Source organism: Lethenteron reissneri, chromosome 56 (genome assembly GCF_015708825.2).
Source record: "Lethenteron reissneri isolate LAM-NWPU_2019-01 chromosome 56, ASM1570882v1, whole genome shotgun sequence".
Lineage (NCBI taxonomy): Eukaryota > Metazoa > Chordata > Hyperoartia > Petromyzontiformes > Petromyzontidae > Lethenteron > Lethenteron reissneri.
In genome coordinates this window covers 7379747-7393089 of record NC_083834.1, presented here as the reverse complement: position 1 = coordinate 7393089, position 13343 = coordinate 7379747, and the positions used below count along the sequence as shown (strand labels likewise).

General features: G+C 56.5%; 1 protein-coding gene across 1 annotated transcript in view; it reads right to left on the bottom strand.

Moving 5' to 3' along the window:
• The window catches only part of LOC133357034 (collagen alpha-1(II) chain-like), a 33733-nt gene that overhangs the window by 10037 nt on the left and 10353 nt on the right, over positions 1-13343 (bottom strand). Inside the window, exons 9-12 of the mRNA XM_061574774.1 lie at positions 11850-11910; positions 5600-5753; positions 3155-4597; positions 2550-2654 (exon numbers count right to left, since the gene is read on the bottom strand). Coding sequence (XP_061430758.1) covers positions 2550-2654; positions 3155-4597; positions 5600-5753; positions 11850-11910 — 1763 coding nt within the window. The remainder of the gene's footprint in view (positions 1-2549; positions 2655-3154; positions 4598-5599; positions 5754-11849; positions 11911-13343) is intronic.

Sequence of the window (13343 nt, the reverse complement as noted above, 5' to 3'; positions counted from 1 at the left end):
CACTTGCTGCTGCTGCTGCTGCACTTGCTGCTGCTGCTGCAGTTGCTGCCTTATCCATTTTAATATAACACTATGTATTATTCTACCCACCCTAATGTGTATCATACTGCTATATGTTTACTGCACAATTACGACACCATACATTACTCTGCACACTGCACCATGCCAGTGAGTGGAACGTGGTCTGAAAGTCACCGTAAACGTGAACACAATCAGTTAAGATCCGAAATGGTTTATTACGTCCTTCCAATGATTGCTAAGCCAGAATCCATCTTCTCGGTTGAAATTGTCTCTGTGTTTGTATATGTGGATCGCCTCATGAACGAATCTCTCATGATAGCCAGATGGCTTGCAGAGAACCTCTGTCTTGGAGAAGTCAATGTCATGTGAGCCCACTGAATTGTAACAGTGATCTGCCACGGCTGAGGTGTTTGTCCTACCGTGTTTCAGGTCTGCCTTATGTTCACGGATGCGGTCCGAGACATGTCGTTTGGTTTCTCCAATGTAACTGCTACCACAGAGGAAACTTAGTTTGTAGACGCCAGGGTACTGTATGTCTGGAACCACATCTTTTACAGACGGGACCAGATCACGGATTTTATGTACTGTGTTGAATCGGACCTGGATCTTGTGTTTAATCAGGATTTTGGAGATCTTTTTTGTGACCCCAGCAATGTAGGGTAAGGTGATGGTCTTGAAAGGCTCCTCAACAGGATCCTTCTTGATGGTTGGAGTGATGGCTTTGCGGATTGTGTAGTCGGAGTAACCATTAGCCTTAAGAGCTTGGCGTACGTGTTTGAGTTCACTGGAAATGTGTTCATGGTCGGAGATGCATTGGGCTCTATGATATAGAGTCTTGATGAGGGAATTCTTCTGGGATGGATGGTGGTGGGAATCCGGTTTTAGATAAGCATCCACACGGATGCTTATCTAAAGCAGCAGCAACTGCAGCAGCAGCAGAAACTGCAGCAGCAGCAGCAACTGCTGCAGCAGCAGTAACTGCAGCTCCCTTTGATGCTGTTAATCCTGCATAATGCACATGCATATGCAGTACTAATCACATTCCTGCATTTCCCATAAATATGCTAAATTCCTTTTGATATGCAAATTCCTTTGTCAATGCGCCCAGCTTATATATATGCTCCAAGCTCGTGTGCTGTTTCATTCAGACTCTGTCGCCTCGACGGACCTGGTTTTCACCTGAGGACGGCTGCTTGCGTTGTGGCCGAAACGTCGTGAGAATTGTTTTATTATGTTTTATTTTTATTATTTTATTACTTCCCTTCTACGTGACTTCACCGAAAGAACCAAGAAGATAACTGGCGAACTCGCCCCCCGACTGGAACATCTGCGATAAGAGAGAGTCATAGCGCATCGGATTCCTCCCCCAGTGCGAAATAAAGATTCAGATTAGTTACAAAGTGATTCCCCTGGGCACTAGACCATCACAGCTTTTATGCTGCTTATCTGTGCGTGTGCAACTCAGCCCCCTCGTTGGCACAGTAGGGGGCACATGATGGTGCATCGGCCAGTCGTCTCAGTCAGTCATCCCATGGCACCTGCTCGGTCTGTCCCGTGACCTTCTGCCGGCGGGCTTTCCGACACTTCACGTGGCGGCCTTAACGTGCACATAGCCTGGCACAAGCACCGTGGTGACGTCGCTGCCACTTAGTGGCGAATGGCGGTTGTTGTTGTTGCAGCCCAGCTGTTACTTGCTCTAGCCACTGCTGCTTGGGGTGTGTTCGCCACTCTGGAGTGTGCACACACCGGGTAAGACGTCTCCAAAGGGGTGGCAGTAACTCACACTTTACCCCACCGCGTGCCACCTGCCAGTCGGCTCATCGCTGGCGGAGCAACGTTACGCTGCTTGTCGGAACAGAGGCAAGAGGGAGGGAGCGGTGTGGATTTAAGAGTGAAGCAACTTGCGCCGTTTGTTTCAACTGCCACTCCGGGGCATTGAATGGAACCGGCGACCCCTGAGATTTCACGTGCGGTGTTGCCGACCTCTCAACCATTGCGCCGCTGCAGCGTGGCGTTGCGTTTCTAAGAGAATGCGCAGCTCAATTTTAAAATATTTTCCATGCTCTAATAATACATTTCCATAAAAAAAAAATTATTTGAATGTTTTGATTGAAAATAAATAAATATCCTGCATATTATAGTATGAACTGAACGCCGCAGGAATTACCGTTGGGTACAGGACTAACTACCGGCGTGTGCCACGTCTCCGCGCCATGTGGACGTGCAGCAGCTGCCTGCAAGTCGGCGTGGCTCTGCACTCTGTTCAATATCGGAGCTTTGGGAGTGCGATTTTAATATCCGTGGTTTTTTTTTCCTTAAATTTGCATGGAACACCCCGCCCACCACCCCTCCCCACCCCTCCACCCCCCACCACCGCAATATAACCGTTGTTATATAGAGAACACGGTTTACCCGCTCAAGGTATTGCGAGGACTTTACTCGCCGTGCGAAAGCCGGCCGACTGAACGAGCGGTACGTGCGCGATGCGTACGTACGCACGCGCGCTCACACGCGCTTTGGCCACGCACCTTCCCGTCCGGATACAGGATCTCTTGCTGGATATCGTCGTCGGCCTCTCGGTCGTCGTGGAACGCAACCCCTCCCAAATGCGCCGATTCCAGACGGTGGGCAGGCTGCGTCACAAAAAAAGGGGCAAAGGTCAAGGCGAAGACTTTCCACGGACGGCTGGGTCATGTGACGTTTGCGAGCACCAACGAAGGCTGGCACGGCGCACTTATCGACTACCCGAAGTGGGGGAATATTTTCGAGCTGGCAACAACACCGCTTCTGATTGTCAGTCGGTCACATCTGCCACTGTGGTAAACGTGAACCCCTGTTTGTACTTGTGGTTGTTCGTCAAAAGGTGTCGTCTGAAAAATCCTTTTCGGCCCTAAGCAAGGAAGATTTCGCCCGCCTTGGAGACTTTTAGTGACAGAGACAAAGATCTCGCGGTATCGCCATTAACAGGCTGTTGGGACAAGTGCTGTTAGCAAGCACCAATGTTAGGCCGCACACTTACACAAAGAGCAAGGCAACGCCGTACAGTCTTACATATTGCTGCGGCAAACACAACATACGCGCACAGCACTAACCACACTCTCACCACACCTCACGGCCCCCCACTCACGCTGACCATCAGCTCCAGTGGCGTCCGCGCTCGCTGAGCCCCGGCGGCCACGATCGTCCCCGTGGGAGCGGCGGGCACGGGGGTGCGGGGCGCGGTCACGCGCGGGCCCGGCGAGGATCCACGCGCTCCGACCCCGGGGGCTGCCCGGGCCTCGCCGCCGGGTTTCGGGGTCTTGGATCGGCGCGCCCGGTCCGGCGCGAACGTCACGGCGGTGGGCGACGGGACGGCCCCCGAGCGCTGCCACGCAAGCTCTGGGTCCCCGTGGGGACCGGCTGCCGGGCGGTGCCGCTCCGGCGCCGGCGAGGGCGAGGCCCGGTTGGGGGCCGGCGCGCCGCCGGGCCGCTGCGCTCCCCCGGCGCGCGAGGGCCCCCCACCGAGGCCGTTGTGGCGGCTCGAGGCGGCCGCCTCCCCGTGAAGGCGCGCGGACGGCGTCTCGGGGTTGGGCGTCTTGGAGCGGGGAACGGCGTCCGCGGCGCGCCGCCCGCCGCCGGCCGTGGGGTTCGGCGTCTTGGAGCGGTGGCCGCGGCCCGAGAAAGGGCCGGGGTCGAAGCCGGGGTCGGCATCGCGGTAGAAGAGGTCGTGGCCCGGCCGCGTCGCCCGCACCGGCGTCTTGGGCCGCGACTCGGCGCCCGGGGGAGGCTCGGCGGCGTGCGCCGGCTCCGACAGCGAACGGGGGCCGCCGGCGAAGGCGTTTCCCCGCGTCGGGGGTAGCTGCTCGCCCCACCGGTCGACGCTCGCCGGTACGGGGCCCCGCCAGTCGGCGGCCCGGCCGCCGCGTGGGGCGGCGTCGACGTCGGGGCCGTCGGCGGGGACGGGCGGCCTCGGCAGCGTGGGGGTCTTGCTACGGGCGGTGGGCCAGCGCGGCGCCAGCGCGGCCGCTCTGTCGCTCGGCTCCTCCTTGTAGAGGAGGCGTGGGCGTGTGGCGGCAGTCGGGAGAGTTCCGTGGCGGAGCTCTGTGCCTGGACCAGCTCTCATCTTGTCCACGTGCCGGGCTGTCTCTAGGCGTGGGCTCAAGGGCTGCACTCCACGGTGGAGCTCCATGCCTGGCCCTGATGTTGTCACATCTACATGTCGGGCTGCCTCTTGGTGTGGACTAAACGGCCGGGCTCCACGATGGAGCTCCATGCCTGGCCCAGCTGTTGTTTTGTCCACATGTCGGGCTGCCTCTTGGTGTGGACTAAACGGCCGGGCTCCACGATGGAGCTCCATGCCTGGCCCAGCTGTTGTTTTGTCCACATGGCGGGCTGCCTCTTGGTGCGGACTAAATGGCCGGGCTCCACGATGGAGCTCCATGCCTGGCCCAGCTGTTGTTTTGTCCACATGTCGGGCTGCCTCTTGGTGTGGACTCAGTGCCCGGGCTCCACGGTGGAGCTCTGCCTTGGGACCCTCCCAGTGCCGCTCCTTCTGCTTCACAGCCTGTTGCAGCTCCCACAGCTGACGTTTTAACCTCTAAAAATGTCAACACCAGAGTCAGATTATCATCAATAATATTACCACTGCCATCGTTACAATTGCCACAATCCTCATCGTTAGCATTATTGTGACCAATCATCAACTTAAAACGAAATTATTATCGGTATCGCATTATCAACGAGTGCCACAATTAACACCTAAATACATCAGGTGTTAATTGTCATCGTCGGCATCACAATCATAAACACGCTCATTAACGTGATCATCATCAACGTGAACTCCATCGGTACCCACGCAGGATGCCCGTGAAATAAAAGCCAAAAGCTCATTGGAGCCCTTCCTGCCCAGTGTCACCATCTATTTACCAGAGATCGGCCACTGCACCCGGCCACCGCTGAGAAATAATACATTCTAAAAATGAATTATAGCAACCAAACACAGACACGCTGCACCACAGGATCAACCAGGCAGGTGATGACTCAACCTCGCAACTGCCTCCATGTCCTCTTTGGTTTTTTCGGTAAAGTCATGTAGGTAAAAAATCTAATAAATTAAATCACGACGTTTCGGAGGCAACACAAGCCTCCGTCCTCAGGTGGCACCGTCACAGCAACGTCGCGATTTAATTAATTTGTTTTCTTTTTTAACCTACGTGACTTTACCGAAAAAAACCAAAGAGTATGGACCCTTGCAGTCACGAAAACTTCAAATCTAGCTTAGAGACACTTATGCACTGTGCCATTTGAAGCTGCGGTGTGTACAACATTGACTGGCACGCGTCGTGACGGGCACCGCAAGATCTGACCATATCCGTCCAAGTACTTGCTGAGCAGCTTTTGGCTTCCCGTTGCTGAACGAATGCATCATAAGGTCGTGCTGATTGCGCACAAAGTGCAGCCACGAAAACTTCAAATCTAGAATGTCTCCATGTCCTTGGCAGCAGCATCAGTTGGCTTGCACAGCTGTGGGGCCCATTGTGTTGATCCACGGTGACTTCCGCGTACGGCCTACGTCCCCCGGGCCCATGCTCCACTTCACCTGAATCTCCTCCCACTCGGCCGAGCGCTGCTCCTCCTGGCTCGCGGGGCCACCGGGGGCTCCCAGCCCCCCGTGGCTGCTCCCCGCACCCTCCAGGGCGGAGGCCGGAAGCTTGAGGTCCCTCCTGTCCACAAGTCCGTAGGCCCCCTCCTGCCTTCTCGCGGCACACCGGACACATGGGACGTGGGTCGTGGGACACGACACGAGGAGTAAAGATCATGCGACACGGAACACGCGTCACGGAACACGCGTCACGGGACATGAGTCACGGGACATGAGTCACGGGACATGGGACGTGTCGTGGCGACGTGGACGCACAAGACACGAAATGCGGGACACTGGACATGGTATACAGGGCACGGAACGTGGGACGCAAGATGCAGTGAAACGGCGGCTATGGGACACGAGACATTAAAGACTGGTGAATGGATCAGGTGAATGGGACGTGACACGTGGCCAGGGCACGCGGAACGCAGGGACGTGAACTCGCGACCCGAGGACTGAGAGGGCCCGCTCTCCAACCACCGTCGCCACCATAATCGCCGCGTCACTTTCACGCCACCTCGCCTTGTACACCCACAGCCCTTGTTCCATCTACTGCTGGATGTGGGTTCAATCCCGACCTTGACGCCTGCTGCTGTATATTTAGAGTTTGCGTGTCTCTCTCTCTCTCCCCGTGGTCGCGTGGATTTTTCTCCGTGTACTCCGGTTTTCCCTTCACATTTAGAATCAACGTCACCACGCGTTTAAAGTTATTTGGCTACCATAAGCCACTTCGGTGAGGCATCATTTCTGGCCAGTTTTTTTTTCCGTAAAGAGCTACATAGCTCAGTGGGCCTTATCGTGTAAAATAAAAAATAGTTTAAATTAAAAAAAACATGCTTCAAATCGCTTTAAACTATTGTCATTGTAGTGCGTATTTAATGTGGCGCTGCACTCTGATGTTGTAGAAAACATTTATTAAAAGTCTATTTAATTAAGTAGAACGTGTTGTCTATATTTATTTAAAGTTGCTCATTTTGATGTGACGTTACATTTCTCAACCCCCACCCCCTCGTCACACATCGTCACAAATGTCTGACCCCCACCCCGCACCACCTAGGTGCGTGACGTCATTTATGGACGGCTCCCAAGTGCTGAAACCTGTAATAGGGCGGTCAAAGCAGTGGCAACTCCACGTTCACGCGGCTGCACCTGGAGGGCCTGCTTCACATTGGGTCGCCATGGCGACCGCTGTTGGCGATGGGAGGAGCGGCTGGACCTCGTTTCTTTCTGCAACAACTCCACGACAAAAACAAATCTGTGGGATTTCACCGCACGGCCTCTGGCGAGAGCACCGCCTTGCCTCGACCGATTCGCTCTCGAGCAGATGGGGGGGGGGGGGGGGGGGCTTTGGGTTTCGTGTTTTGTACTCCGGCACAAAGATTCCAGTTTGCCTTCAATCACGCGAACCCCCCCCCCCCCACCGGCTCTCCTCCCCCCCGTCTCTGCCCCCCTCCCCCCGCCCCTCCCCCCCCGCCCCTCCCCTCCTTGCTCTCCTGCGAGCAGCCGTCACGCCACGACCGCGTCGGACGCATCGCGATGCCGACCCCACCACCCCCACCACCAACACCACCACCACCCCCCATTACCACCACCAACACCCCCACCACCACCACCTCCACCACCCCCACCACCCCCACCACCACCATCACCACCACCCCCACCACCCCCACCACCACCACCTCCACCACCACCACCACCACCACCCCCACCACCACCACCACCACCACCTCCACCACCACCACCACCACCCCCACCACCACCACCACCACCACCCCCCACCACCACCACCACCTCCACCACCTCCACCACCCCCACCACCACCACCACCCCCACCACCACCCCCCACCTCCACCACCTCCACCACCACCCCCACCTCCACCACCCCCACCTCCACCACCACCACCACCACCCCCACTGCCACCACCGCCACCAACACCCCCACCTCCACCACCACCACCCCCACCTCCACCACCACCACCCCCACCACCACCCCCCACCTCCACCACCTCCACCTCCACCACCACCTCCACCACCACCACCCCCACCACCACCCCTCACCCGCCCCTCCACCACCTCCACCACCACCCCCACCTCCACCACCCCCACCTCCACCACCACCACCCCCACAACCACCCCCACCCCCACCTCCACCACCTCCACCACCACCCCCACCTCCACCACCCCCACCTCCACCCCCACCGCCACCCCCACCACCACCACCACCCCCACCTCCACCACAACCCCCACCACCACCACCCCCACCACCACCACCACCCCCACCACCACCAACACCACCACCCCCACCTCCACCCCCACCCCCACCACCACCGCCACCCCCACCGCCACCCCCACCACCACCACCACCCCCACCACCACCATCCCTACCACCCCCACCACCACCCCCACCAACACCACCAACACCACCACCACCTCCACCACCACCCCCACCACCAACACCACCACCACCCCCACCACCAACACCACGACCACCCCCACCAACACCACCTCCACCACCACCACCCCCCACGCCCAACCCCACCACCCCCACCGCCACCTCCACCACCCCCACCACCACCTACCTCCACCACCACCCCCACCTCCACCACCACCTCCATCACCACCCGCACCACCACCTCCACCACCCCCCCCCACCTCGACCACCACCACCCCCCCCCCCACCACCCCCTCCACCCCCCCACCCCCTCCACCCCCCCCACCCCTCCACCACCACCCCCACCCCCACCCCCCCACCACCCCCACCGCGAGCGGGACACTTGAGCCGGCCAAGCGAGTCCGCCCCCCGCGGTGCCGCCGGTGCCATCAGCTCCGGCCTCCGTACCGGAGTTGAGAGCGTCGCGACGCGTCCCGAAGACGACAAGAAGTTTCTGCCGGCCACGCTGGCGACTCCGCCGTCCGTCCCCTCCCCTCGTCTCTCTCCTCTCCCTCTCTCAGCTCTCCTCTCCCCTCCTCTCTCTCAGCTCTCTCTCAGCTGTCCTCTCTCTCTCAGCTCTCCCCGCTCTCTCCTCTCTCTCTCAGCTCTCCTCTCCCCGCTCTCCCCGCTCTCTCTCTCGCACTCTCTCCCCTGCGCCCCCACCACCACCACCACGGGGCCCTTAACGCCACCTGGCCCCTACCCCGGCCAAACAAGAGTGGGCGGCTGCCTAGAAACACCGATGCTGGCTTTGGTGAGCTCAGATTAGAGAGAACAAACACAACAGAGGCGGCTGAAAAGAGCGCCCGCCAGAGCCGCGCAAGTCTGGACTTGCGGGGTCGGCACTGAGACGCAAAAAGCCACGAGAGTTGCGTTCTTGGGATTGGGGGTGGGCAGAATGAGGGGGCATGGTGAGGAGGCATGGTGAGGGGGCATGGTGAGGGGGCATGGTGAGGGGGCATGGTGAGTGGTGAGGGGGCATGATGAGGAGGCATGGTGAGGGGGCATGGTGAGTGGTGAGGGGGCATGGTGAGGGGTCATGGTGAGGAGGCATGGTGAGTGGTGAGGGGGCATGGTGAGGAGGCATGGTGAGGGGGCATGGTGAGGGGGCATGGTGAGGAGGCATGGTGAGGAGGCATGGTGAGGAGGCATGGTGAGGGGGCATGGTGAGGAGGCATGGTGAGGGGGCATGGTGAGGGGGCATGGTGAGGAGGCATGGTGAGGAGGCATGGTGAGGAGGCATGGTGAGGGGGCATGGTGAGGGGGCATGGTGAGGAGGCATGGTGAGGGGGCCAGAGGTTAGAATGGGAGCGGCATGCGCCGCCCACGAAAAAGTGTAGGGAAAATACAAATTTAATTTATATAAATTTGAAATTTCCTGCCTAAAATATAAAAAATGCACTAACACATAGGATTGACTTTTTAATTATTTTTAACAATAATGTCTAATAGTGTAATTGTATTACATTGCTCTGTTTTTTCTTTTTTACCTTTTCTTGTTTCATTGTATGTAATGTCAGAGATTAGGGATTAATAAAGTACAACCATAACCGCAATCACATAAACAGAAATCTATTTTATAGCAATATATTGGGGGGGGGGCGGGACACATTTTAATTACGGCCTTGTGGTCGAGGAATGTATCTTTGGGATTTGAGCCAAGCGGTGTGAGAACAACGGAATTGAGACACCCACACAGAGATTAAGATCCCCCGAGTAGCCTACAACAGGTTGTTTCGGGAGGGCACCACGCCCGGCCGCCTTTGTCTCCCCGGTGACGATGTTGAGTTGCGCACCGCCGCAGATACTCAATTAAGGTTGAGTTGACGTAGGTGGGGCCCACATCCAGTTCAGATAGTCGTCACTGGCGTTCAGCGTGTGCGGGAATCGAACCGGGTGGCCGGGTTCGTAACGCAGCGTGCTAACCGCTACACTACCGCTCTAAAGAAGAAAAAAACGACCCCAGTATAGCCTCAGCAGACTATTGGGGCATGGTACACGAGGGGGTGGGTGGCCAACAGCACCCCCGGCCGCCTTTGTCTCCCTGGAAGCGAAGTTTACACATCACGCCAGGTACTCATTTGACGTTGAGTCGACCTAGGGAATGCCCAGGACCGGTTCAGATAATCATCACTGGTGTTGGCCGTGAACTGGAATCGAACTTGGGTCACCGAGTTCGTAGCGCAGCGTGCTAACCACTACACTACCACTCCACCACGCAGTCACACACACACACAGTCAGACAACAACAACAACAGCCACTTCATCACCGAGTGGCGGTGACATCACCATAGCGCTTACGCCAGGCTAGGTGCAGTTTGAGGCTATCGTGTGACGTTACCGAATGCTCGTACACAGAGTCACCACTCCTTTTGCGTGCGAGTCACACGATCATTTGCTCGTAACCCGGCCTCCCACACGCCGGACTGCTGGCGATCTTTTGTAAGAGACAGAGAGCCTCATTGAAACTTCAGATTTTTTTTGCGTGCCATATCGGACGTAGAAGGCAGGACCTTGAGACCGCGATGACGACAACGACGATGACGACAACGACGACGACGACGAATAGACGCACGTAGAGTGAGTGTCACGGGCCTCCCCTAGGTCGACTCAGCCTCAAATGAGTACCTGGTGCGGTGTGTAAACATTGCCACTTGGGAGACAAGGCGGTCGGGCGTGGTGCTGGCCACCCACCCCCTCGTGTACCGTTCCGGCCTTCATAGGTGCTCGCTAACAGCACTTGCCCCTACAGTCTGTTAAGGCTATATGGGGGATCTTTGTCTTTTGTCCCGTTGCACGAGAGAACGAACGGCGACGAGGGATAGCTCCCGGCCTCGGCCACTCCGCGATATTCCACGGCTCGATCCAATCTCGCAGATCGCAGTGTCGTACACACAGGTCTCCCTCGCTCGACGCCAGTTCGGTCTGTGCGATTTTGGCTGAACGATATCTACCCAAAAGATTCGCTTCATGCGGTTTTAATTCACACAAACGCGGCTATAAACTAAACATTTGTTGTTGTTGATTAAACTTTTTTTTTATTTTAAGCAGGTAAGGCCCACTGAGCTATATGGCTCTTTATCAGAGGCGACCTGGCCACAAATGATAGCTCAACGAAGTGGCTTATCATCACGTGGAAATTTATAGCAGCCGAATACTCTAAACGCATTTTGATTCTAAAGCAACGTGTGTGGAGAAAAAAAACGGGAGCACCTGCAGAAAAAGCCACGCGATCACAGGGAGAGAGACAAGCAAATTCTAAATAAACATGTCAGGGTTGGGATCGAACCGACGACCTCCTGCATACCAGGCGAGGGAGTTAACATCTCCGAGCCACCGTGGCTATGCGGTCAGACGTGGGACAACATCGTGCACTGCACTCGCTACTCGGCAAGCAGCTGTCTCCTCTTGCGGTGCATTGTGGGTTGGGTGACAATATGTGAGTGAGTAGGTGAGTGAGTAGGTGAGTGAGTATGTGAGTGAGTGAGTGAGTTGGTGAGTATGTGAGTGAGTAGGTGAGTAAGTGGGTGAGTGAGTGAGTGAGTAGGTGAGTGATTCGATTAGTGAGTAGGTGTGTAGGTTGAGTGTGTGAATAGGTGAGTGAGTAGGTGAGTAAGTGGGTGAGTGAGTGAGTGAGTAGGTGAGTGATTCGATGAGTGAGTAGGTGTGTAGGTTGAGTGTGTGTATAGGTGAGTGAGTGAATAGGTGAGTGAGTAGGTGAGTATTTAGGTGAGTAAATAAGTGAGTGTGCCGGCGAGCGGCTGAGCACGTTACCCGACCCTCGACTTGACACTTTCTCCGCTGGAATGAGGCTTCGAGTTCCCTGCACTTGCATCTGCACCCGCGAGAACACAGAGACACACACGCACGTCAAACAATGACACAGATCCCCCGTGTAGCCTCAACGGCAGCTGGGCCAAGCGCTCTTAGCGAGTGGCACCTTTTAATGCCGAAACGGCACACGAGCGGGTGGGTGGTCAGCACCACGCGTCTTTTTCACCCGAGTGGCACGTTCAGCACGCGTACGCGCACGTACACCAGAGGTCGCAACCGGGTACCCGATACCCGTACCCTACCCGATACCCAGCTACCCGTACCCGGCCGGGTACGGGTACCCGTTTGCGACCCTGGTGCGGCCGGGTACAGGTAACGGGTAGGCCGTGAGTCACTGGTGAGTAACCGTTTGTCACTCATTTCCCAACGTCTTGTCTCTTCTCACAATTCCAGTTCCTAGAATCAACCCACCCGCGCCTGCAACATGGCTTCACCCCAGAGGTCGCAATCAGGTACCCGATACCCGTACCCTACCCGTACTCGGCCGGGTACGGTTAGGGTACGGGTACGGCCGGGTACGGGTACGGGTACCCGTTTGCGACCCTGGTGCGGCCGGGTACGGGTACGGGTTAGGAATCAAACCCCGTTTGCGACCTCTGACGTACACGTACGAGCGCACACACGAAGGCGCCACGGCGCTTGTGCCAGACTCGGTGCACTTCACAACGACAAAGACTAATGTCCCCCGTATAACCTCTACAGGCAGTTGGGGCAAGTGCTGTTACCTGGCACGGGGCACGAAGGTGGTGGGTGGCCAGCACTACGCCCGTCTGCCCTTTGTCTCCTCGCTGCCGATGTTTACACAGCGCACCAGATATTCATGATGGCTAAGTCAACCTAGGCGAGGCCCAGGACTGGTTCCGACTGATGTTATCCCAACCGAACTGAATGGGTGGGCGAGCGTGCGTGTGGGTGAGTGAGTGAGCGAGCCTAGTAAGTGACTGATAGTTCTAGATTTGAAGCTTTCGTGACTGCAAGGATTCATATTCTTAGGTTTTTTTCGGTAAAGTCACGTAGATAAAAAATTAAAATTAATAAAAGTAAAATAAAATAAAAATCACGACGTTTCGGAGGCAACACAAGCTTCCGTCTTCAGGTGAATTTTTATTTTTGATCTACGTGACTTTACCGAAAAAACCTAAGAATATGACTGATAGTTGTTTTAAGAGTGTGCCCATGTCGCTGGAAGGATATAAAACGCACGAGTCAGTAGTGGACAGGTCAGTCAATGTATGCTGCGAGTTAATGAGTGAGTGAGTGATTGAGTCCGTGAGTGCATGAGTGGGTGAGTGGGTGAGTGCATGAATGGGTGAGTGCATGAGTGGGTGAGTGGGTGAGTGCATGAGTGGGTGAGTGCATGAGTGGGTGAGTGCATGAGTGGGTGAGTGATTGAGTCCGTGAGTGCATGAGTGGGTGAGTGCATGAGTGGGTGAG